The sequence below is a fragment of the Ochotona curzoniae genome, unplaced genomic scaffold, assembly GCF_017591425.1.
Source record: "Ochotona curzoniae isolate NIBS_2020 unplaced genomic scaffold, NIBS_Ocur_1.0 contig_1014, whole genome shotgun sequence".
NCBI lineage: Eukaryota > Metazoa > Chordata > Mammalia > Lagomorpha > Ochotonidae > Ochotona > Ochotona curzoniae.
The window spans coordinates 7,089,797-7,116,068 of record NW_024464920.1 but is presented as its reverse complement, the minus strand read 5'-3'; the positions used below and the strand labels follow the sequence as shown (position 1 = coordinate 7,116,068).

Below are 26,272 nucleotides of genomic sequence, written 5' to 3'. Positions count from 1 at the left end.
CTGGGCACTGTGACGTGGGCATCCTCACTGCTCGCCTCAACACCCTTGCCCCAAATCTTATGCATCACCTCAAATAGAAATTCTGTAACCCTTAAATAATAACTTCCTATGCGCTTCAGCCCGCCTCCCAGCCACTGGTGTGTGAAATGATATTCTATTGTGATACACTTGCGTTTTTTTCTAATGAGTTAGTGATGTTAAGCAAAATATCTGTTTTTTTTTTTTTAAGATTTATTTATTTTTATTGGGAAGGCAGATAGATATACAGAGAGGAGGAGAAACAGAAAGATCTTCTGTCTACAGGTTCACTTCCCAAGAGACTGCAACGGCTGGAGCTGAGCCAATCGGAAGCCAGGAGCCAGGAGCTCTTCAGGGTCTCCCACATGGGTACAGAGTCCCAAGGCTTTGGGCCATCCTTGACTGCTTTCCCAGGCCACAAACAGGGAGCTGGATGGGAAGCGGGGCTGCCAGGATTAGAATCAGTGCCTGTATGGGATCCTGGTGTATTCAAGGCGAGGACTTTAACCATTACGCTATCACGCCGAGCCCGCAAAATTTTTTTTAAATGGTTTTTTAAAGAAATCTTTCAGTGAGAGGTAGACAATTCATGTCGTATGAAATACCTTCTTGTTTTAAAAACTTATGCCCCACCTTTGCGTTTTACCATGCAAATGAAGCTGTCCAGGATGATCCTTGATCACTTGTAGATCCCAGTTTCTCTTGGTTTCTGTTTCCTCATTTACTTTCAACTCTTTCGCAGTGTTAGTTCGCGCTTGTTGTTAGGTCTGTTCTGTTTTGCTGCCTTGTAAATGAGACGGTTGACCATTCCACATTTGCCAAATTCCTTCTGCCACTTTCAGCCAGTGATTGTTCAAAACAAACCTTCCTGGGAAGTGTGTTAGGTTTGACTCGGTGTGTTTTGTCTTTGGCCTTCAGTGCTGTCCCGCTTCCTGTCTGGGCATGCTCTGCAGGGCTGTACACTCGTTAAATAATGTTTTGAGTCCTTTTGGAAGCCGTTTTTAAAAAATTCCTAAAAATGCTCTGGTCTTAAGTCAGTATACTGTAATAATATATTTTATCTAAGTACAAACTGTCTTATCATTTGGCAGAAATCTTGGGAGAATATATTCAGCATTTAAAGAGTTTTTAAAAATTGAAATGAAAAAGCTTAAATTATCCAAAAATAGGTGTTTTTTTTTTTGGTTTCAAAAAATAGTAAAGTGGAATAATTTGGTAGCTCTGCAGAGAAATAGAAATAATTGAGCTAATTTCATTCTAGCAAGTTTCTGTTCTGTGTATTATTTTGATCATTATTGATGAGTGCATTTTTTGAAGATTTATCTATTTTTTATTGGAAAATTTACAGAGATAAGATTACAGAGACAAGGAGAGACACAGAGAAAGATCTTCCATCCACTGGTTCACTCCCAAGTAGCTGCAGTGGTTGGAGCTGAGCCAATCCAACGCCAGAAGCCAGGAGCTTCTTCTGGGTCTCCCACGCAGGTGCAAGGTCCCTGTTGGGCCGTCCTCGACTGCTTTCCCAGGCTACAGCCAGGGAGCTGGATGAGAAGTAGAGCAGGTGGGCTAGAACTGGTGCCCGTATGGGATCCCGGCCCATGTGTAAGATAACAACTTTAACCACTAGGCTACCATACCAGGCCCTATTCTTTTTTTTTTACTAAACTAGCATTAGGTAGAATTGCTCGGTATGCTAATTTGGTTAGTTCGTTAATTTTTTTTTACAAAGGTAGTGTTATTTCTTTACTGCTTTGAGATATCTGTGATGAATTTCCTTTACGGAAAATTGTTTCAAGATGAGGAATATTTTAAAGATATATACATATTGATATAAATCTTATATATGCGTTATTAACTATGCAGATTATTAACAATTGTAGTATTTGTTTTAGGGCTTCCATTTGAAAAGGTAAGAGATTCTTTTAAAAGTATATTTAGATTCTGCTTGGGCATACCTTATCCTTTTAAGTGTTTCTACCTTCTGAGGCATCTCCGTTTTTGTTGGTAGTTTTTTGATGCTTGTACCAGTGACCTGCTGGCAGAGATCCAGACGGGCCGTCACAGCACCATCCAGTACTGCGACTTCTCCCTCCGCAACCATTTGGCAGTGGTGGCTCTCTCTCAGTACTGTGTGGAGGTGAGTACTTGCATCTGTTCTGTGAAGTTTCAATCTCTTTAAGTTTATTGCCTGTCTAAATTGTTAACACTGAATGTGCTGGCTTGACAAATTATGTTTTCTTAAACATAGCTTTAGGACCCACGTGACTTTAGGATATTGACCTATACAGCTTTATTACTTTAATATTAATTGAAGACTTGATTGATACGGATCTTTATCTGGGAAGTAGATCGACTTGGTTCCTAGGCTCCTCTTCAGAGGGGTCTGGACTGCTGTAAGCATCTCTTCTGTATCTTGGGACTGGTCTCAGCAGTCGTTAGTGGTCCTGCCCGTCTTGTCCCTGTCTTGGCAGGCGTTGGGCAAGAGTTGATTTATGCTAGCCCCTCCTCGTGGAGGTTCTGGGGAGCTGAGAGTGAGTGAAGGCGCCTTCACACGGAAGAACTTCCTGCTCAGCACGTCCCCGTTGCAAGCAGGTTGCAAGTCCTGTTCAAATCTGTGGGAAACAGCAGGGGTCCTGTTGGTCAGTGGGCTTGAACTGCAAGTTACAGATCAACTGGAAAATCTAGATACTGGATGTCTGGATATCCTCAAGATAGGTGTAATTGGAATTTTCCTGTTTATTTTTTTTTCAGGCATTTTAAAGAGAAAGAGTCTTTTTCAGCCAGTCTTGCCACTTTACAAAAACCCTGTGTCATGCTTTGAAAGCGGTGGGACATAACCTCTGCTTTCTCTTACTGTGGGTTGGATTTCAGAGGCTCCAGACGACAAAGAAATGATGGGAGAGAAATATGGAAAACAGAGTGATAAGAAAGGAAAGGATTTTTTTAAAAAAAAGATTTATTTATTTTTATCACAAAGTCAGATATACATGGAGAAGGAGAGACAGAGAGGAAGATCTTTCGTCCAATGACTCACTCCCCAAGTGGCTACAATGGTCGGAGCTGTGCCAATCCGAAGCTAGGAACCAGGAGCCAGGAACCAGGAGCTTCTTCTTGGTCTCCCACATGGGTGCAGGGTCCCAAGGCTTTGGGCTGTCCCCAGCTGCTTTCTCAGGGCACAAGCAGCGAGCTGGATGGGAAGCAGGGCCACTGTGATTACAACTGCACCAGTATGGGATCCCAGCGCATTGAAGGCAAGAACTTTAGCCACTAGGCAACTGCGCTGGAGGTCCCGGAAAGGATTTTCAAGGGATTTTTTTTTTTTTGGTTGTGGAACAGCATTTCTGGCCTTCAGCCCTGTTTCAGCTTGGATTCCAGAGATCAGGCAGAGGAAATCTCCTATAATTAGATTGTAAGCATCAGACTCGCTGAATGAAAACCACTGCACATGTGATGGAGGACTTGGTTGTCCGTGCCGGTTCTGAAATTGCAAAGTAGGTCTATAAGTAAAAATGTAATGAAAGGAGCTCATGCGCTTCATTAGACTGAAATGTATTAGAGTAATTTACACCAGAACCTAGGACAAAACACAGCCTAGTGCCAGGCATCAACAATTTGTAATAAACGTGAATAACAGAGGAAATGTGTACATGTTACAACTAGAGCATTCATTTATTGTAAGGCTCTGCAGTCATTTGAAATGAAGATTAGATGACAGTTTTTAGTAGAAAATAGTCTGTCTATAAAAACTGTGTATATTCATCAAGTTTTTAGGTTAACTTACAACGTTGATGTAACGTTTGCATGACTCGAAGTTAAGAGCTTTATAATAACAGTAAGTCTTCAGGGAAGACTTGCCTCTTCCTTCCCTGGTCTCCTTCCTCAATAGTAATCTTTTTTTTTTCTTTTTTACTTGGATTAACTTTCCATGTTTTTTTCTGCATATACAAAAATACTTCAAAAAGTTCGTGAAGAATAGAATTAAAAGATAAGTTTATATTTATGTGGAGTATCTTAAGATTCATGCATATGAGGAATCTTCAAAATGAGTACATTTAGAAAAACTATGCGTGTACTTTAAAAAGTTTTTAAGAATTTTTTCACCAGAATAACCTTAATCATTTTCTACAAACTTTTTGTAGTACTCTCATGTAAGCAGCTATCTATATATGTGTGCATACATCTCCATATTTGTAGTATCTATATATTCAAATACTTAGATTTCAGAAAGCATGACGGTGTGTATGCTCCTCTGCATTTTGTTTGTTTTCTGCGACAGTGCAGCTGAGCGATCGGGCCTGACTTAGGGTGTTTTTCTCATTGCATTGATGGCTGTATAATAATATCTTATGGGATTAATGTAGTTTTTTCTTAGTTGATTCCATATTGCTAGCCAGTGGATTGTCTCCAAGTAAAAATGCAATGGATAATCTTTGGTCTGAGAAATTTTGTATTTGTGATAGTGTATTTTGGAGTAAATTCATAGGAATAGATTAGGTGGTGTTGTTGCATTTGAAACGTGACTGCGATTTCCTGTGTGCTTTGTTCCGCAGTTGTGGAATACCGAGTCGTGCCTGAAGGTGGCTGACTGCAGAGGACATTTAAGTTGGGTTCATGGTGTAACCTTTTCACCTGATGGATCATCATTTTTGACATCTTCTGATGACCAGACCATCAGGGTAAGAAATACTGAGTTTTTGTTTTAAATATTTACTGCATACTGTGGTGAGTTTAAGTAACTTTCAAGTCAAGAAATTGATGGACAGTTTCGGGGAAAATAAAACTGGAAATTGCCAATTCATATTTAACCTGGGAAAGTATTGCTGATACAGCCTGATTCATTGAGCATATATTCGCTTAGTGTTGCCTTGGACCAGGAGCTGTAAGAAGTCCAAGGATTAAGCTGTATTTTGGTTAATTTAAACCTTTAGCATTGATTCCTCAGAGTACTGTTTTGAATCTTTCCTCTACCTTGAATCCCCATATTTCGTTACTTGCCAAATATCCATAGATTCTTCCTTTCTGTTTTCCATCACTTACTGCTGTTTTTCCATTCTTGCTGCTCCTGTTGAGGTCTTTAATACCTGTGACTGCTCTTAGTGGATTAGTCTCTGCCAGATGTCTTGTTTCTTGCTTTTCAACATGCTGCTTCTAAATTGTTTTCCCCGAAGTGCAATACATTCATCTCCATTTTTGTTGAAAAATGGTACCTCCATTATCTGTCAGAGCAAGTATACGTGTCCTTCTAAGTCTACAATTTATTCATTCATTTATTTTTAAAAAAGTTTTATTTTAGTTTTATTAAAAAGTCAGATATACAGAGAGGAGGAGAGACAGAGGGGAAGATCTTTTATCCGATGATTCACTCTCCAAGTGGCCGCAACAGCCAGTGCTGAGTTGATCCAAAGCCAGGATCCAGGAGCTTCTTTCGGGTCTCCCATGCGGGTGCAGGGTCCCAAGGTTTTGGGCCATACTCTACTGCTTTTCTAGGCCACAAGCAGGGAGCTGCATGGGAAGTGGAGCTGCCGGGATTAGAACCGGCACCCGTGTGGGATCCTGGTGTGTTCAAGGCGAGGACTTTAGCCACTAGGCCACGGCACTGGGCCCCTACAATTTATTTATTTTTAAGAGTTTGTTTTTGATTGGAAAGACATTTACAGAGAGAAAGAGAGAGAGAGAGGGTCTGCCATCTGGTGGTTCAGCACCCAAATGGCTGCAATGACTAAAGCTGAGCCGACCCAAAGGCTGCAGCCAGGAGCTGCCTGTTGACTTCCCACATGGAGACAAAAGCAGGACGGAAGCAGAGTTGGATCAGAAGTGGAACAGCCAAGACATGAGCTAACATTCACATGTCATGCTGGCACTGTGCGGTGGAGGATTAGCCTGCCTCCCTGGCACCACATGGAATGCCAGTGCTTGCAGGTGGAGTGCATTGACCTCTGCCATGCCATTTTGATCACACCACTTGTGGCACATCTTGAAGTTTGATATGACAGCACCTCTAGCTTTGCATTTGTTGTTTAACATTGCTTTAGATATTCGTTTTTATATGAATTTTAGTATTTTTTTTCTTGATCTGAGAACAGTGTGATTAGGTATTTTGACTGGGATCACATTGAATGTGTAAATTACTTTTGGTAATATGGGCATCTGAAATGATGTTAATTCTGTTTATTGGTGAGTGGGGTGTTGATGTTCCCGATTGTTACTGTTTTGGGTTTATGTCTCCCTTTAGATTCATTAGCAGTTGTTCTGAATAGCCAAGCACCCTCACATTGAGTCAATATACATTTACTATAGTCACATATTTTATTGGATTGATCCATTATATAATACCCTTCTTTGTCTCTCATAACAGTTTTTGTGTTAAGTCTGTGTTTGATGCTATGATGTTCAGATCTACTTATTTTTCCTTTCTTTTGACATGGAATACCTTTCCCATCCTTTCATTTTCCATCTGGTATATCTTTGTGAGGTATGTTTTCTTGTAGGCAAATAAATAGGTAGGTCTTAGTTTTTAGTCCATTCTGCTTTTTTGTGTCCATTTACATGCAGAGTATTACTGAAAGGTAATGGATTGGTTCTGCCATTGTTCGATGAATCTGTTGTTGCTTTGGATTTCCTTTGTACTTGGAGATTTTCTACATTCACGTACTTTCATTGTGTTTATTCTCTGTTTTTGTGGGTAGCACATCATTAAGCATTCTTTTTAGGGCTGGATGGAGGGTGGCAAACTCATTCAATTTCCATTTATTTTGAAGGGCCTTTATTTCACTTACATTTATAAATGAGAGCTTTGCTAGATAGAGTATTGTTTTGGACTTCTCTTTCTCGTAGGTCCTATGCTATGCCTCCCCCCTCCTCTTCAAATCTACAAAGTTTCTGATAAAAAAAACAGCCATTAGTTGATTAGGCATCCTCTGAAGGTAACCTGGCATTTCTCTCATGCATATTTTAGAATATTTTTCTTATATTTTACCATTGAAAGTTTGACTATAATTTGTAGTGGTGAAGATTCTTTTTTTTTGTTTGTGTCTATTAGATGTTATATGTGCATCCTGTACTTAAGTGCTCTTTTCTTTCTCTACATCTGGAAACTATTCTGCTATTATGTGCATGATTTATGTCACTAAATAGGCATTCTAATCCATTCTGTCTTTCCACTGCTTCAGGAACTCCTGAAAGTGAGCTGTCTCCACCTTGCTTGCACAGGCGTTCCCTAGTCAGAATCAGCATGCTGTTTTCTCTTATTTAGCCATTGTGGCATTCTTCCCCTAAGCCTACAGTTAAATTTCATCACTGTTTAGCCCATTCTGCATTTTTCCAATGATTCCTATCCAAACTGGGCTTGCCTGTGTGTTTTTGAAGACGCAGTAGTTCCCAGCCTCAGTACTGAAGTGATGGCTTATGTTTGGGATACTCTCCTTTTCTTTCTTGAGATGCATCCTATGATTCCACTTTGTTTTCCCATTCGAGGAATGTCTGTCTTCTTTAATACTTGATAATTTTGTGTCTATTCCCAATGATGCATATCAGTTCTGACTTGAGATAGAATGCAAATTTCATTTGCTCCTCAACCTCTAACACTGCATTGTTCCTCTGACTTGTTTATGTGTCTTAGGTTATAAGCTCTCTGAGGCCAGGCATCAAGGTTGGTCACTATAGTATTTGATGTAGTGTGTAGCTACAATTATAGTATTTGCTGTAAAGTAGATATTGTGAAAATACTTATGTGAGTATGCATTAATTTACTTATTATCACAACAATATTTTTTTGCCACTAAGGGAAAAGGCACAGAAAATTTAGATTTGGAAAGATTGGTGCTGTTTAGTGTGTTAATACCAAGGAGCTTGAGTGAATACACTACTTCCTTCAGTAAAAAAAACTTATTTGAAAATACCAAACTGTGTCACTAAGGGCACCTTAATAAAGTGTTTAATGGCCCACTTGATTTACCTTCTGGTGTAAGTACCTTAGTTTGGGTATAGATTGGAGTCACACACTAGTCCTTATCTTTAAGTAACAAAAGCCCAAAGTTAGGATTTTAAGTAGAGCTAGAATTCATACTGAACATCCTCCCCCCCATTTAAAAAAATTAAGCTTATTTATTTGGGAAGCAGAGAGGAAGAAACAGCAAAACTAAGAGACAGGGGCCAAATGTGAAGAGCATCCCAGTAAAACAACAGAAGACTAACTCAGTGAACAAGCCATTGCTAAATGACAGGACTAAATTACCACTTATTTATATTAATCCTGAATGTAAATGGCTTAAACACATCATTTGAATTTCATAGATTAGTAGCACTGGATTAAAAACACAAACCCCATCTATTTGTTTCCTACAGGAGATACATCTCACCAACAAGATGAGCAAAAACTGTATCTCATGGATTTTGATGTTTTTCTTTTTAGTTTCATTTCTTCAAAACACTTTTTTTTCTTTTTTAAATTTTATTATATATATATTTTAATTACATTGTATTATGTGACACAGTTCTATATAGGCACTGGGATTCCCCCCACCCCTCTCCCAACCTCCCCCCATGGTGGGCTCCTCCCCCCTATTGCACAACCACAGTTCAGGTTTAGTTGAGATTCCTTCATTGCAAGCATACACCAAGCATAGAGTCCAGCATATCATTGTCCGGTCAAGTTCAGCAGCTTCTTGTGGAGACCCTCCCCGGTCCGAAGGCAGAGCCAACAGAGTAGAATCACGGTCAATTAAAAGCTCCAACATAACATCAGCAACAATATATAACGTTAAGGGATAAATTGACAAAGTATTGAGCAACCAATTTGTCAGAATTGGATGTATGGTCTTAACAACTTCCTGTGACTATTTCAATGACATTTCAACAATTGAGGTGTGAAACAGTTTTAGGAAGGATGTGCAGAGAAATCTTCCATACCTTGGTGAGGAGTAGTACTTAATCCCCGTGTCCTACCTAGTAAGGTGTGTGTGAGTCCATGCTGACCAAGCCTTCCTTGTTGTTCTCTGTCTATCCATTCCAATTTGTGAGTGTGTGTGTGTGTGTGTGTGTGTGTGTGTGTGTGTTGGGGGGGGGGGGCCCTGGAGCGTCCCTCATGATCATTGCAGAGAGGATGGGGACCTGAAGTTGGAGCTAAGGAAGAACCAGAGATAGCTCCTCTCCCTAGTCCCGAAGGGAGTTTACTGTTCTTCTGTTTCTGAAGACCGCTCAGGTTTCCTGGTTGTTGTTCCGATGGCCTTGGATCCTATGATGAAGGATTCAGCTTCTTCCATCCCGTGTGGTAGGTCCAAGGCGGGGGTTGTCCTCTGAGTTCTCGGCCTCTGAAGGCATTCCAGTCCCCTGTGGTCTCTTTGGCAGTTGGGATGTGGTCCTTGGCACCCGTACTGATAGCCCTTGGTGGGGATCCGGGAGACTCCAGGTTTGGGATACAAGCCTCCTCCTGTCCATCTGCTCCACTCTGTGGTCCCCCACTGCTCTGTGCACATGACCTCCTGTTAATAGGTTGTCAGGGTCGCTCTTGATTCCCCCTATATATCTTTGTAGTTTTACTGTTGTCTAATGTCTTGAATCTATTGTCTACAAGTTACCTGTTATGTGCCTGAGAGGTTACACTACCCGGCTTCCTCACACGTTCACAGGAGATGGAAGGTTTCTTTGCTCTCCCGCCCAATTTCTGAGTAGTAAAAGGTTTTGAAAATGTATTTGGTTATACAATTTTAAAAACACATTGGTTGAGACCATATTAGGTAGAGGTCCATCAGGGGAGATTTACATCATTGGGAACCTTTAGGGTTGATTCAAGTACCCAAAGCCCTGAGGGTTCATCATGGAGCTTTCTAAGCAGCAATCATAGAAACCAAATCCCATAGTTCCCTGGCTGGGCGGCCAACTGGCGGACCCTACTGCCAAATGGCGCACTGGCCACCCAATACCGGCTCCGGATGCGCGCATGGTAGCGGCAGCGTGCGATCCAGGCTTGAGACACTACTTGTCCGGGGGCCTTCCAGCCCCCATGCGAGGGGCTCACTCTTTGGTTTTCTTTTTATACCTGCTTGTCGTTTCCTGTTTTGCACCCGTCGGGGCTTGGGTCTCGCCTTTCCACACAGGCAGTGGGAGATGAGCTGAGGCTCCTGGTGGCTCTAGGCGCTGAATCTCACCCATGGCTATGGCCAAAGCCAGGGCGGTTTTCAACCAGCGCCATCAAAATACTTTTTTTTTCATTAAATTCTTCAGTGACTCAGACCATACAGTAGCATCATTTTCTTCAAGAAGGTTCTTGATTTTCTTTTTCATTTCTTCAGTGACATATTAGTCATTCAATAGCATGTTATTTAACTTCATGGAGTTGTAAACTATTTTTTTCCTTCCTGTTGATTTTATTTTGTGGCTTTTCATTTAAGGGGCTGTATAGTAAGTAACTGTAATGGAGACTATCATGTCAAGTGGCATGTTGTTTAACTTCATGGCGTTGTAAATTTCTGCTTTTCTTCCTGTTATTGATTTTGTTGTGGCTTTTCACTTGGGGGGATTTCCAGTGACTGTGTAGTGGAGACTGACATGTCCAGATGTGAGGATGGGGTGCAGTGTGCTGCTCTACCTCCGCATCAAGGATGGACTGTTGGCTGTGTCTAGACAATGGGATGGTGGGCTCTCTGCCATTGTCCATGCCTACAACGGTGGCCTTATGACTGTCTATGAGGAACTATGTTGTTGTAATGATATGGGAGAACTCAGTGTGTAGGGGGTGAGGTTGGGAAGAGGATACGGAGAATCCTGGAGCCTGTTGAACTGTACGATAAAATCATAATAACAATAACAAAGAAATGAAAAAACAAATAAAAAAAAGTTTCAGGGGGAAAGAGAGGACCCTCAACTGCTGGTTCACTCTTTTTTTTTTTAAATATTTATTTATTTTTTATTGAAAAGGCAGATATACAGAGAAGGAGAGACAGACAGAAAGATATTCGTCCACTGTTTCACTCTCCAGATGGCTGGGGCTGGGCCTGTCCAAAGCCAGGAGCCAGGAGCTTCTTCCAGGCCTCCCACACGTGTGCAGAGTCTCAAGGCTTTGGGCCATCTTAGACTGCTTTCCCAGGCCACAAGCAGGGAGCTGGATGGGAAGCAGGGTTGCCAGGATTAGAATGTGTACTTTGCATCCTGGTGGATGCAAGGTGAGAATTTAGGCACTAGGCTACTCTGCTAGGCCCCCTGCTGGTTCACTCTTAAAAATGACTATACCAGTCAACTGAAGTTGAACCTACTTGCACCATCCGGGTTTCTAATGTGAAAGGCAGGAACCTAGTCGTTTGAACCATTATCTTTTTTTTTTTTTTTGAGTGATTTTTTTTAAAATTGCGAAGTCAGTTACACAGAGAGGAAGAGAGACAGAAAGGAAGATCTTCTGTCCGATGATTCATTCCCCAAGTGACTGCGGTGGGCTAGTGGCTAAAGTCCTCGCCTTGCATGCGCTAGGATCCCATGTGTGCGCCAGTTCTAATCCTGGCAGCCCTGCTTCCCATCAAGCTCCCAGCTTGTGGCCTGGGAAAGCAGTTGAGAACCATTACCTTTTGACTCCTAGAGTTTATGTTAGCAGGAAACTGGAGTCAGGAGCCGGAGCTGGGCCTTAACCCCGCAGACTGTAAAACAAGATATAGATGTCTTAAAGCGTTTTACTACCCTCTGAGATGAACACCCATCATTGAGCCTGTAACTTTTTTTTTAAGTTTTATTCATTTGAAAGAGTTAGAGAGAAAGAGGTTCTCCATTTTCTGGTTTACTTCCCAAGTAGCTACAACAGCCAGGAGGGAACCAGGCTGAAGCCTAGAGCCAGGAGGGTCTTCCAGGTCTCCTACGTGGTAGCGGACACCAACTGAGCCATCACCTTCTCAGGCCTTCCCTGGCTGTTAGCAGGGAGCAGGGTTGGAAGTGAAGCAGCCAGGACTTGAACCGGCAGCCAGGACAATAACTGGCACCAAGACGTGATGCCAACATTAGAGGCAGTGGCATTATGTGCAGTGCCACAATGCTGGCCTCATAACTCTCTCTTAGTACTATTTCTTACTGTAAGATGTATTAATGAATATTTATTGTTGAATTATAATCTCATAACTAAAAATTTTAATTGTAAAACATGGTTTGTATCTTGCTTTAAAATGGGGAGAATCTTTATATTGTATTTCAGGGCATGGGCTTGTAATGGTTATCTTATTCTAGTTTTTTTATTTCTTAATAAGGTCTGGGAAACAAAGAAGGTGTGTAAGAACTCAGCAATAGTGTTAAAACAAGAAATAGATGTTGTTTTTCAAGAAGACAAAGTGATGATCCTTGCAGTTGATGATGTAAGACGCTTACAAGTGAGTATTCTTTAAGAATAATTTGAAGATTTTGTTTTAGTTGAATTCATAATTCAGAATTTTCTTGTTTCTTTTTTGTGGAGTCGACCAGGCATGATATATGGACAAGTACCCAGCAGGCATTAGCTGAATAAATATATGGGTCTTGAGCTGAGGGTCAGATGCAGCAGTGTTTTTTTCTGTTTTGATTTTAAAAAGTTTTAATTGGTTACATTAATAGTATACAAAAGGGTGTGCAGCAGTATTTATAAATAAATTAGGCAGTAACTCTTTTTGGTATATAAGTATGTGAAGGAACTTCAAAAACTCTGTGGGAAAATAGAATTAAAAGGGTTAAAAAAAAAAGCTTTGTGTTTGAACTCTGCCCAGTTTAAGACACTTTGTAAGCGATAATGCAGCCGTTCCATCCATCTCTAAATAACTGAGTATGGCGAGTTTAAGCATGTCAGTGCAGTCTGGTTTACATTAAGAAAAGCAGGTGCCCTTTAAAGAGGAACGTGTGATCACGGGCCTCAGAGTCTAGCAAGACCATGAGGACAAGTTTGAACTTCCTTGTGATAGTGATTCAGGTATGTCTTTGTGGAATCAGCAGATGAAGTGTGCATACTTCTTTAAGACGTATTTTTTTCTTGCAGATTTATTTTTATTTATTTGAAAGACAGGGTAATAGAAAAAGAGAAGGAGAGGCAGGGAGAGATCAATCTTGCATTTCCTGACTCTCCAAATGGCTATAAAGCCTGGGGTTGGACCAGACTGAAGCAAGGACTCTGGAGCTCCATTTGGTTCTCCCACCTGGGTAGCAAGGTCCCACACCCCTTAAGACATCTGCCGTCACCTTTGCAGGTGTGTCGGTAGGGAGCTGAATCAGGATCAGAGCATGTGGGACTTGAGCCAAGGCTCTTTTTGGTTTGTTTTAAAACCTGAAAGATGTCTAGATAGGATTAAAAAGTCTATGTATTTTTATTTACTTGAAAGATGGAGTGATAGGATGGGGTAGGAATGGGTAGGTATCTTTATCTGCTGGTTCCCTCTCCAAATGCCTGCAGTAGCCAGGAACTCAGTCTGGGTCTTTGCATGACTTAGAGCCATCATCTCTGCCTGTGAAAGTGTGCATTAGCAGGAGGTGGGTTTGGAATCAGAGGCGGGGCTCAATCCCATCACTGCTGTTGGATGTGGGCATCCCAAGAATGGGTTAACGCACTGTGCTGCAACTTCTGCCCTGGTAGGATTTTTGAAAGAACGGGAATAACATTAGTAAAAAAGTATGACTTATCAGAGCTTAGATGGAAAGAACAAAAGTTTGCATACATACTGAGATGTACTTGTTCAGTTATTTACTTAAATATTTATTGAATACTTATTAGTCCTTGACAAGGAAATGGAAGAAGTACATTGCTTAGGAATCCAAGCAGCAGTATTCAGACTGCTCTCCTTCAGCCCCCTAACAGAGCAGGACACAGATGTGTTATCTTGACTGGTTGAAGAGAGAGTCCCAGAGATCTTTTGCTGGAGAAACGGTATTAAGGAGCTTTGAGCGGTGTAACAGACAGAACAGATGTCCTCCGGAGCACTGGTATTCCGTGTCAGGTTAGCACACTCGGGTGGTGACGTGAGAGCCATAGGGAAGCCCAAGGCAGTTGGCAGTAGAAATCCTGCAAGTGGTGGTGGCACTGTAGGCAGTGGGAGCAGATGAAATGTGTATCTTATGGAAAGTCAAACACAAGAAACTCTTGGTGTTGACCTGTCCGGGTGGGACAGCTGCGCAGTAGCCCACTGTGGGAGTTTTCAGCATGTGGAGCAGAGTCAGTGACTTGTGGCTGAGAGAGGTGATGAGAGCTGCCAGAGAGGCAAGGCCTACCTTTATGTGAACCAATGAGCCATTCTTTTCTGAGGATTATTTGAGAGACACAGGAAAAGGGGCAGGGAGGGGACAGAGACCTGTCACAGGAGAAGGCTAATGATACCATGAACTTTTCGCTGTGATGTATTGTTTCTTTTAGGTCCTTTCACTAGCTCTCGGAGCATAGGGTGCAATTTAAGTTATTTTTTTTCTAGGTAGGCTATAGAACTACCTTGTTAACTTTTAGGGAAAAGAGTTAAGCAGTGATAATGTGATCTCATGCCACCATTGCATTTGATTTTTCTTGATTTAATTGTCAGAAGTAGGAAGCAAGAATGTGTGTGCGAACGACTAACAGCGAAGTAGAGCTAGGGAGGAGAGATGGGAGCGAAGAGCGCGGACTTGAAGGCGTGAGAGCTAACGAGCTTGAGACACCCTGACACGCGGGCTGGAGTTTCTAACTTGAGCCCAGCGTGGTCTAGTGGAGAGAACAATGACTTCACTAAGAAGGCACAAGTTCAGATTTCATCAGCCAGTCCTCTAATGTTGAGTAAATTGCATCACTTCTCTGAGCCTCATTTTATTCAGCTGTAAAGACTTTTCAGCTTCAAAGGTCTATTTAGTCAACATAGAACTCAGGTTCAGCAGACAGATCCCCGGTTGTAAATTGTTTATGGCATGTCATAACTTGTCCTCATGTGCTGTGGGAATCAGAGTCAAGTTGTGAGAGGCCCCTAAATGTGGACTGTGCTGTCACCCTCAGTGTGTTGATTCGGGTTAGGATGTGCAATTGGGTGTGCATTCCTCACTAACTGGTTTTTAAAAGGCTGATTGTTCCACTTGGGGGTATTTTTCTCTGTGATTTTCTTGTCAAGTTCAGTGTACTCGTGCGTGTATTTGCCTTATTAATATCATGAAGCCTTTCTTTAGCAGTTGTCATAACTGTGAAACTTAGTAGCCATATTACTATAAAAGTGTTTCATGTCAGTGATTATGGCAGAGTTTAGAAGACAGTTGAATTGATGAATAGTTCCATTTTGCTGAACAATGCAATTGTTATTTCTCTAGTCATCTTTTTTTTTCCCTAATTTTTTAAAGATTTATTTTGTTTGGAAGGCAGAGGGAGAGAGGGAGAGACAGAGACAGAGAGTGTGCTGGTTCACTCGCCAGGTGGCTGCCATCCAGGTCTGCTGTGTGGGTACAGAGGCCCAAGGACTTTCCCAGGTGCCTTAGCAGGGAAGTGACAGTAGGCTAGTTGGGATTCCAAATGTCGCTCTGATATGGATGCAGCATTGCAGGCATCCAGGCTGCAACTTAACTTGCAGTTCAGTGCTGTCCCCCCTACCCCACCCCTGTTTTTTTTTTTTTTCAGCTCTTTAAAGAGCTCTTGAAGTTGATTCTTGGGGAGAAAGAACATGTTCAGTTTTAGGTTGTGACATTAAGAGGTTGAAAAATACCTTCCTCAGGTCATGTAATTTGGTTGAATGATAAGCATCTTTATTTGCAGTATTAAAAATAGCATTAACACATAATGAAATTGAGTAATCTTAGTTCAAGGATTACAAATGTAGCCACATGGACTAGTTGTATTTTCAGTGGGAGCTGTTGGGGCTAGTGGTTGAGATGTCAGTTAAGACCCTTTAGTTCCTGATTGGAGTGTCTGCTTTCAGGGTCCCTGGCACCTGACTGCAGCTTCCTGTTGAAGCAGACCGCAGTTAGCAGCCCTGGTGGCTGAAATGATTGGGAACCTAAGCCCCATGTGAGAGACCTGGATTGAATTCTGCTCTGGTTTTGACCTTGGTGTTGACCTAGTTCTGGTTATTGTGGCCATTTAGAGTGAACCAAAGGCTAAGATCTTTTTCTCACTCAAATAAATAAAATTTAAAAAAATTTTTTTCTTATGATTCTTTTCTAATATTCCCTTCCAATAGAAAATAATTTTAATTTATATTGTTTTGTTAGTAATTTGGAGGACTGAAAATCCATTTTTGTTTGGATTCATCTTTTTATGTAATGTCTACCTCGTTCCTGTTTCACCAACTCCCTTGAAAGACACCAGGAGAGTCTATTTTAATCAACGATAGCCCTATTAAAAATGAGCTTTGTGAGGAAGTGGAAATCGGGGTATGGTAGCTAGCTGTGGGATTGCAAATCAGACAGATGTGTCTCAGGTGGTGGGCACAGCAGCTGCTGTTTAGACCTTTAAAAGCTCGCTTGATGTTATGAAAATGTATTTGAACCACAGAGTGAAATGAAATGAAAGCCTGAAGTGCTAAATGCAGCTGCCGAGCCGGGAGAGGCTTTTGTGGCCCCCTGGGAGCTCTTGGTGGTTATTTCCTGTGGTTTATTTTATGTTTCTAGTCGAACCCTCTGTTCCAGAGGACAAAAGCTGCTTGTAAAGCCTAATAACTGATTGTACCTTGTTTTTCATTAGCTCATTAATGGAAGAACAGGTCAGATTGATTACCTGACTAAAGCTCACGTTAGCTGCTGCTGCTTGAGTCCGCATCTTCAGGATGTTGCGCTTGGACATGAAGATGGAACCATCAAGGTATCCAGAGCTGCTCTTCGGTCTTCGTGTGCAGTAGGATTACTGACTTGAATATTATTGCATGGTTCACATTGTGCACTTACTGGTCATTGTTTCATCAGACTAAAACACTTACCCAGCTGGTATTTTCAGATTGCCTTTGCTACGGTTTGCCGTGCTTTTTGTCATCGTGTGTGTGTGTGTGTGTGTGTGTTTTGTTCTCTACCTACTTGTTACCCTCTTCTCAGTGCATATCAAACAGTGTCTGTTAGAGATTCATGCAGAGTTTTTTAAGTTATTTCCATGTTGGTACGCACAGGGTTCATTGGGAATATCAGTGCTTGCCCACCAATCATTGCTGTTCTACTTTTGTCATTCAAAGTATATCTAATTTATTTATTTATTTTTTCCAGAAAAGGATTTTTTTTATTCAAGTAGCTGCAAATAGGAAAACAAACAGGGAGCCCCAGGCTGGGCCATAAAATGGCCACCCCTTCCCGACAGAACAGGGGAAGAAGGTGGCCCCTACACCCTTCAGGATTAATACGGGCCCCCCTCCCTCTGCTGCAGCACCCTAGGGGCAAGGCCCCACCTTCCCTGGGACTGGGTGTCAGTAACCCAGCCTGCTGCGCCCCAGCTCCCTGGTTCTGGGGGAGGGGATGTGGGCAGAACAGAGGGAGGCAATGAGGATGAGTGTTGGGTGCTGACAGCAGTGGTGATGGATGTCCAAGAACAATACATGGAACAAAAAACAACTGTCCAGAGGTAGTTTGTGAACAGAGGAGAGATGGAACCAGAACCTTGGGGGCTGGGGAGGAGCAGAAGATGGGAGTGGGCAGGGCTAGCTCCTTGTTGTTAGTGGCCCGTGTGAGGAGTGGGGAACAGGCCTACAGCAAAGTGGGACAGGGAAGGGGGCTGCCACAGAGAACATGGGCCTCACGTGGACCAGAGATGGCCCTTCTCCCAGAGTGAAGGCAGGGTGGGCTGGCAAGTTCTGCACCCGCCTGCCCTCCTCCACCCTGGAGGGCTACCCAACCTAGTGTGGGACCTGGGTAAGATGAAGGAAGAAAGAAAAATGCATGGGATCCCCACTTGGTGACAGAGCTCTTGGTGGGCTAGGCATCCTCCTCCACTGACCACACCTGCTACTGCTAGGGCAATGGAGTGGTGCATGTCAGAATGAGATGGGGCCAAGGCTCCTTAAGGCCAGGGGAGCCCTCCCAGGACCCTCTTCAGAAAGCCAGAAGGAAGAGTGGAGCGGAGAATGGGCCCATGGAGCAGTGTTCCCACTGGCAAGGGAGCGGGACACAGCAGGTGCAGGGTGCGGCTAAGTGGGAATTAGCCTTGTCCAGGAGGGCAAGTGTGTGTAATGGGAGGGGGTGCTGGGAGCAGAGGCCAGTAGGAAGCTGGACCAGAGTGCCTTACAGCGGTTGGGGTGCTGTGTAGTGTGCAGTGGCGAGGAGGGAGCAGGTGGAGGGTCCAGGGGCCTGGGAAGTAGGGTGGGGGCAGTGGGAGCTGAGCGAAGCTGTCCAGTCCCAGAGGAAAGCTGTTCCTTGGATGACGGAGCAGGCGGCACGGCGTGGTCACTGCTCCTCCTCAGAGGACTCCTGCGAGATGCCCTCCTCTTCCTCCTTCTCCAGTTTTTTGGGTCGGCCCCTTGGCTTCCTTCCTGGAGCTGTGGAGGTTTTCCGGGTCTTGGCAGCACCCTTGTTTTTGCTCCCCTTTGGTCGGCCCCGAGGTCTCTTGGGTGTTGGCACTTCACTAGGCTCCTTTGGAGGCCCAGCCTCGCTTTTCCATGCTGTCCTTTTCCTGCTTGGAGGCCAAGGGCTAGCTGGCCTTCGAGCTCGACTCGCTCATCTTCCCTTCTCTACAGGGCAGGCGGAGGAGTGATGGCTGGAATGGTCTTCTTGGAGCCGCGCCAGCGCCAGAAATAGCCCCGGCTCGGAGTCCCAATTAGAAGATATCTAATTTATTTAAAGATGTACTGATTTATTTAATTGAAAGGCAGAGTGACAGAGAGACCTTCCATCCACTGACTCACCTCCACCAAGTGACCTTAATAGTGTGGGCTGGGCTGGAAGAAAGTCAGGAGCCTGGGGCTTCCTCCAAGTCTCCCGCATGGATGCAGGGATCCAAACATTTGGGTCATCTTACACTTCTTTCCCAGGCTTAGTAGCAGTGAGATGGATCAGGAATGGAACATCCGAGACTTGAACTGGTTCAGGCATTGCAGATGGTGGCTCAATGCTCCATGCCACATCACCAGACCTAGAAGTATCTGAAACTCTTAACTAATCTAACAAGACTGAATAAGTAAAAATACAATCATGTGTAAGAAAAATAAAAGTTGGTCCCGGCTCAGTGGCTCAGTGACTAAATTTTCACCTTGCAAGTACTGGGATCCCATGTTGGTGCACCGATTCATGTCTTGGCTTCCCATCCAGCTCCCCGCATATGGCTGGGAAAGCAGTCGAGGGTGACCCAAAGCCTTGGGACACTGCACCCTCCAGATGGGAGACCTGGAGGATGCTCCTGGCTCCTGGCTCCAGATCAGCTCAGTTCCAGCTGTTGCAGCCACTTGGGAAGTGAATCAAATCTTTGTCTGTCTCTGCTCTGCATAGATGCAGTCGTCTTTTCAATAAAAATAAATATTTTTCAAAAGAAAAATAGGGCAGGCATAATAAAAAGCATTCTGGATAAAAATGCTGTTATTATGACAAAAATTATCAAAAACATGTTTTTCTAGCTATACACTAGGTTTTTTTTTCCGATATATTTATTTTTATTGGAAAGGCAGGTTTTACAGAGAGAGAGAGAGAGAAAAAGAAGTCTTCTATTCATTGGAGAGAAGTCTCCTATCCATTGGCTCATTCCCAAATGGTTACAAAGGCTGAAGCTGAGCTAATTGAATCCAGGAGCATCTTCTGGGTTTCCCATTTGGGTATAGGAACCCAAAGCTATGGGCCATACTTGGATGTTCTCATTAGCCATAGCAGGGACATGGCTTGGATGTGGAACAGCTGGGATACAAACCAGCAGCCATATGGAATTTTGTTCTGCAGGTGGAGGCTTAGCATTCTGTGCCACTGTGCTGACCCCTGTTGTGAAATATTTGTTAAGGTGAGCAAATAGATGTTTGTTAAGCAAGAGTTGATTGTAAATTTATAAGCAAACCTTAGTTTTTCATCTCAGTTTGTTTTCTCAAGCTGTTGTATGTTATTTGTTCTTAAAATGCCTTATTGCTGGGCCTGGTGTGGTAGCCTAGTGGCTAAAGTCCTCACCTTGCATACACCTGAATAAATAAATAAATAAATAAATCTTTTAAAAAAAGAAAATGCCTTACTGCCAACTTAGTACTACATTCTTTTTTTTTTTAAAGAATTTATTTATTTTTATTGGGAAGTCAGATATACAGAGAGGAGGAGAGATAGAGAGGAAGATCTTCCATCCGATGATTCACTCCTAAGCTGCCGCAACAGCTGGAGCTGAGCTAATCTGAAGCCAGGAGTCCGGAGCCTCTTCCAGGTCTCCCTCACAGGTGCAGGGTCCTATTGCTTTGGGTCGTCCTCAGCTACTTTTCCAGGTCACAAGCAAAGAGCTTGATGGGAAGTGGGGCAACCGGGACACGAATCAGCACCCATTTGGGATCCCAGATGTGCAGTACTACACTCTTTTTATTTTACTATTAAGAATCTTTTAAAAAGCCTAGTTTTCTTTAAGATGTTTTTTTACTTGAAAGGCAGAGTTATAGACATAGGGAGGGAGAGAATACTGATCTTCCACCCACTGTTGACTCTGCAAACGACCACAATAGCTGAGCCTCTCTGCGTCCAGGAGCCAAGAGCTTCCTGTCTCCAGCAGGAGTGCAGAGCCTCGGCACTTGGGCCATCTTCTGCAGACTTCCCAAAACATTAGCAGGAAACTGTATCAGCAAGGACTCGAACCGGTGTTCAAATGGGAAGCCAGTGCTGCAGGCGGCAGCCTTACCCAGCACGTCACAGTGTTGGCTTGGCTCCTGGTTTTTAGAAACAGCTTATAAGACATACATGTCTTCATCAACTCCTCACCTCTTCCGAGTTGCCAGATAATGTAAATACCATGTAATGGACCATGTGAAATCACTAATAGCTGACTGCTTTCATCTCAGAAATGGGCAGTTTCATATGAGTTAGCCAGGTGTCATCGAGGAAGGTGATAGTGGTGCCATCTGCGATATGCTTGTTGAGCCTAGGAATATCACTTACTTGATGAACTGAATAGTTGAATACTCAGAAAGGCTGTTGGCTCCAGCCGTCATGTAGTCAGTCTAGTGAGTGCTGTATTTTAGTGTGTATGTGTGTGTATAAGTTATTTGTGTGTATGCTTTTGGTTAAACAGGAAGCTCCAGGAATTGGAAACTCTATAACCTTGTGTGCTCTAGTTTAAAATTTACTGTATCTCTGAGTTATAATACCTAGGTGTTGCTGAATTTATTTGTATTAATTTTTTTTTTGACTTTGTGAAGATTCTAGAGCTTCCAAACAACAAAATCTTCCAATCCAGGACTGGGCACAAGAAAGCTGTACAGCACATCCGGTTCACAGCGGATGGGAAGACTGTCATTTCAAGTTCGGATTCTGCGATTCAGGTGAGGAGGACGACCTGCTGGTGTGCGCCATGCTGACTGCAGCGTGTTCGCTTACACTCAGTACGTGTGCAGGCTTGGATGACATTCACTTGTGTTCCATGTTCTTCTGGTAAGATAGGCTCTTGAATTTAAAAACCCTCGGTCGAAGGCTGTTTAGTTTGAAAATCAAGGACTCACTTGAATTTTGCTGTCTGCCTTAGTATTTACGTATTTGACAATAAATGAACTTTTGGTTATAATAACTTCTCTTTGTTTAAAGTAGAAAATCTGATTGAATTAATTTCATTTTTTTCTTTTTAGGGATAAATTGTTTATTAAAGCAGTGAAGTTCTGTGGAAAAGAGAATAGTTTGCCATGATGGAAGTTTGTGGATGTGGGAGCCTAAGCTTTATCATACATTCTTGTAAAGTTTACTTTAAAAACAATATGAGTTCTGCCGTACGTAGTTTTGCGATTCAAAGGCTTATTATACAAACTAGACTTTCTCCCAATTCCCAGTTCTCAGTAGCAACACTTTTAGCTTATAAATATTTTTTGGTGTTTACCTTCATGCCCTCATCGGGTGTGTCTAGAGTGCTTTCCTTGAGTTTCTCTTTTGGGGCATCTACTGACCCTCTGTAAGAGGAGAACTGCCTTTTCCCCTCGCTCCCATGCCATGCCTCCGACATACGGCTGTACCCGTGCACATTCTGAATCCCCGTCATCCCAGTACAGCTACATTTTGTTTTCATCCTTAGCATCATTGCCATGATGAAGTAGTCTGTGTGTACTGAGAGCTCTGTGATGCATTTATTGCTTAACGCAGTTGAAGAAAATTCAACTTTTGATTGAATGTAATTGAAAATCATTTTAGCCTAAAACTTGCAAGGTTTTAATTTTATTCTAAGTTCCAGAGTCTGTGGTGGGATGGTTAAAGTTATTCTGCTTCCTAATCTTTCTCTCTGGAAGCTTTTAGGATCTTGTCTTTGTGGGCAAAACTTTGAAAATTTCATGATGATGAACTTTGGTGTCTATTTTCATCCATTATTTTGGGTATTGAGTATTCTTAATTTAGAATGTTGTGTTTTTCAGTTCAGGAAGTTTACTGGAACTATTTATTTTATTTGTGTTATGTTATTTATTTATTTATTGGTCCAATCTGCATGTGCGAGTAAAAGATTTAACTCTTAGGTCATTGCTCTGGGCCCATTTTTACTGAGTTTTAAGCATATTTCTAACTTTAATGCTCAAGAGTTCATTTTATTGTTTATTTATTTTTTAAAGATTTATTTTATTTTTATTGGAAAGGCGGATATACAGAGAGGAAGATCTTCCATGAGCGTAACGGCCGATGCTATGCCAATCCGAAGCCTCTTCCAGGTCTCCCTCGTGGGTGCAGGGTCCCAAAGCTTTGGGTTGTTTTCGACTGCCCTCCCGGGCCACAGGCAGGGAGCTGGATGGGAAGTGGGGCCACCGGGACTAGAACTGGCACCCATATGGGATCCTGGGCATGCAAGGCGAGGACTTTAACCACTGCGCCATCGCGCTGGGCCCATTTTATTGTTTATTTTGCAAAGCGTTGTGGGACAGGAGCCAATATCACCTTGCACGCACTGGGATCTCATGTGGACACCAGTTCCTGTCCCGACTGCTCTACTTCCCATCCAGCTTCCTGCTGGTGGCCTGGGAATGCAGTCCAGGATGGCCCAAAACCTTGGGACCCTGTACTCAAATGGGAGACCTGGAAGAGACTTCTGGCTCCTGGCTTTAGATTGGCTCAGTTCTGCCCATGAGGCACTTGGGGAGTGAACCAGCGATTGGACAGAAAATCTTTCTCTCTGTCTCTGCCTCTCTCTGTAAATCTGTCTTTCCAATAAAAAAAGAAAGAAAGTAAGTCACTGTGTTCTTGTTTAGTGAGTGAGATAGCTTCTTTTTCTTCTCTGGGACAGTCAGAGGGTTTTTGACAAATCCATAGGAAATGGAATTAAAGGATTAGATGTATTTTCCATGAGTTTTTTTGAAGACTCCAATTTATTGTATATATAAATACATATGAAATGTATGTAAAATTTTATATATATATATGCACATTGTATGTTATAGATGAGTATATGTAGTTTTTATTATATATATATATTTAAAACTTTTCTAATTTTTTTTTGAAAGGCAGAGACAGTCAAAAAAGAGAGAAATAGCTATTTCATCACTGGTTTATTTCTCAAATTCCCAAAAGAGCTGAGGTTGGGTCAGGCCAAGGCCAGGGACAAGGAAGGTAATGCAGGTTTGCCGTGTGGGTGACAGGAACCCTGCTGAGCCCCCACCTGTTACTTCTCAAAGTGTGCATGAGCAGGAAGCTGCAGCTGGAGCAGGAGCTGACTGAGACCCCGACAGTCTGACCTGGGATGGGGGTGCTCCAAGCAGGGTCTCCAGCACTGCATCAGCTTTCTGCCCCAATATGTGTAATTTGTATATATGCATATGCATATATTTTATGTTATACACACAGATATGAGCTACATAGTTGTGTTCATTTTGTTTTAGTGCATTTTTTTGTTTCACCTGACAGTTATTTAAAAATCAGTGGTATAGAGAGAGGAGGAGGAGAAAACAAAGGGGAGGCAGAAGAGATCTGCTACCTGCTGGCACGCTGCCCAGATGGCCTCATGGCTGAGCCTGGGTCAGGCTGAAGCCAGGAGCTAGGACTTTTTTCCGGTCTCCCAGTTGTGTGGACGGAGCCCAACAGGGAGCTGAGTTGGAAGTGCAGTAGTGGGGACGCAAACTGGTGCCCATATGGGCTGCCAGCACTCAATGGCAGTGTTGGAGTCTGTGGCCTTACCCACTATGCCATGATGCTGCTCCTTCGCTTCTTATTTTATTTTATTTATTTTTAAAGATTTATTTATTTTTATTGGAAAGGCGGATATACAGAGAGGGGGAGAGACAGAGAGGAAGACCTTCCATCTGATGGTTCACTGCCCAAGTGGCCGCAACGGCCAAAGCTGAGCCAATCCAAAGTCAGGAGCCTGGAGCTCTTCCCTGTCTCCCACACAGGTGCAGGGTCCCAGTGCTTTGGGCCATCCTCAACTGCTTTCCCAGGCCACAAACAGGGTGCTGGATGGGAAATGGGGCCACTGGGATTAGAACCAGTGCCTATATGGGATCCCGGTGCATGCAAGGCAATAATTGCCGGAGTTGAGCTGATTGAAAGCCTGTCCCAGGCTGCAAGCAGGGAGCTGGATGGGAAGGGAAACAAGCAGGATGTGAACCAGCACCCCTGTGGGATTCTGATGCTGGCATGTGGAGGAAGAGCTAGTTGGGCCATCATGCCAGCCCCTAAACGCCTCCTTAGTGGTACAGTGATCATTGACTACCAGACATGGTTACCAAAACGTTAATGAAAAGCTCTGTGAGCTGCCGAGGCTGTCTCCAAGAGGGGGTCTGGTTGGGGCCCCTTGTTGTCTGTGTTGGCTTATTTGTCTTGGTGCGTTACATTAGAAAAATAGCCTGATAAGTTACCTAGAGAAGAACCTTCTTGTCCCTGTCTGAAGGATCAACCTGCCTGACAGATTCTCAAAGCCACGTGGGATGAGAGGACTGGGAGCAGAGGTTAGAGGGCAACACTTAGGATGCGCATCTTCACTTGATCTGCTGTGCCCAAAACTAACTGCTGTAAATTATGTTGATGCCCTTTAATCTAGAAATTCTGCTTGCTCTTGCGTTTATTGTTTATATTATTATATACTTCATTCTTTTTTCTTATTGTAACTTGGTGATTTTGCAATGGTTCCTTCCTCTTTCTTTCCTCCCTCTCTCCCTTTCTGCTCCTTCCTACATGAAATCAGACTTCCTGAGCATTTGGCAGGAATACGGATGCCCATCATTCTGGTTTCCTGACTCTACAGCTCTTTTTCTTCTTGTTTTTATAAAGCATTAAAAATACCATCTTTGCACCATTGTTTATCAGGTCTTTGTCGTCACCACTGCTATTGTATGTATTTAGATTCTCTTCCTCGTGATCTTTTCCCATTGTACAAGAAGCTGTCCTAGTGAATTCTGAGAGTTTACAGGTCTCAGCCTGTTGTAACCTTTGTGAAATGTGCAGTGTTCTGCTGGCGCTCATGATGACTGCTCCTTGTGCAGTGCCCTGCACTGGCCTGGGAATGCTGCTGGGCCGCTCGGGGATTTTCTGCCTCCGAACAGACACATGCTGTTACCAGTTCTCAGACTGTCTCGGGGTTTGTGGCCCCTTAACATGACCTTATTGTTGGACATGTGCTCCTCATTTTACTTTACTATCCTAGTTGCTTTGTTTGGTTTTAATGAAGGGCTTTACGGAGGTTGAGAAATGGTGCCTTGCTGCGGCTGTTTCCCTAGAATTCCTTGTACTTCTGTTCATTGGTCCTCTTCATTCCCATTTTAGACTAGTTTTAATGTCTCTAATTTGTGAGTATTTGAGGGGGAGGGTTCCTTGCTCTCAATTTTGTAGTTTGGCTTTCTTTAATGCTTATAGGTTGTGTTTTCTTGATTCTGCTGGGTAAATAGCATTTTGCTGTTGTCTCCTCTGCCATCCTCTTGACCTTGCAATTTCAATAGTTTCAGAAGAGAAGATAAATGCATATGTTCAGAAGTTGGAATATTCTTTTATTTAGTGTATGTGCTTCTGATGGCAGTGATTGTGCTATTATACACTTTTAGAAAAAAAGGTCTCTTTTTGATCTTTTTGTGGGTTCCATGTGGGTCTGTGTTCTGAATAAAATTTGGCTTCGGTGCAGAATTTATTTATGGGCTTTCATGATAATCCTTCATTAACTGTGAGACAGTGTAACAGTTTGTTCAGATATCATTGAAATGATTGAGACTACTCCATATCTAATGAAACTCTTTTGATATCTTATATACTGTATAATCTTCTGTCACAAATTCAATTCATAAGGTTT

At 42.8% G+C, this 26,272-nt stretch overlaps 1 protein-coding gene, 1 non-coding gene and 1 pseudogene across 4 annotated transcripts in view; 1 reads left to right on the top strand and 2 right to left on the bottom strand.

Annotated features, from left to right (window-relative positions):
• The window catches only part of APAF1 (apoptotic peptidase activating factor 1), a 97,982-nt gene that overhangs the window by 54,038 nt on the left and 17,672 nt on the right, over positions 1-26,272 (top strand). For both annotated transcript variants that reach the window (XM_040980319.1, XM_040980311.1), the window contains 5 exons: positions 2,027-2,155; positions 4,569-4,694; positions 12,240-12,359; positions 16,634-16,750; positions 21,234-21,356. In XM_040980319.1, the coding sequence (XP_040836253.1) occupies positions 2,027-2,155; positions 4,569-4,694; positions 12,240-12,359; positions 16,634-16,750; positions 21,234-21,356 (615 nt within the window). The remainder of the gene's footprint in view (positions 1-2,026; positions 2,156-4,568; positions 4,695-12,239; positions 12,360-16,633; positions 16,751-21,233; positions 21,357-26,272) is intronic.
• On the bottom strand, positions 10,078-10,202 carry LOC121164157. The gene has a single exon (XR_005885041.1). It is a non-coding gene; the product is annotated as a small nucleolar RNA ACA64 (small nucleolar RNA).
• LOC121156554 lies at positions 18,282-18,586 on the bottom strand (annotated as a pseudogene). Its single transcript, XR_005883878.1, has one exon. The product of XR_005883878.1 is annotated as a high mobility group protein HMG-I/HMG-Y-like (transcript).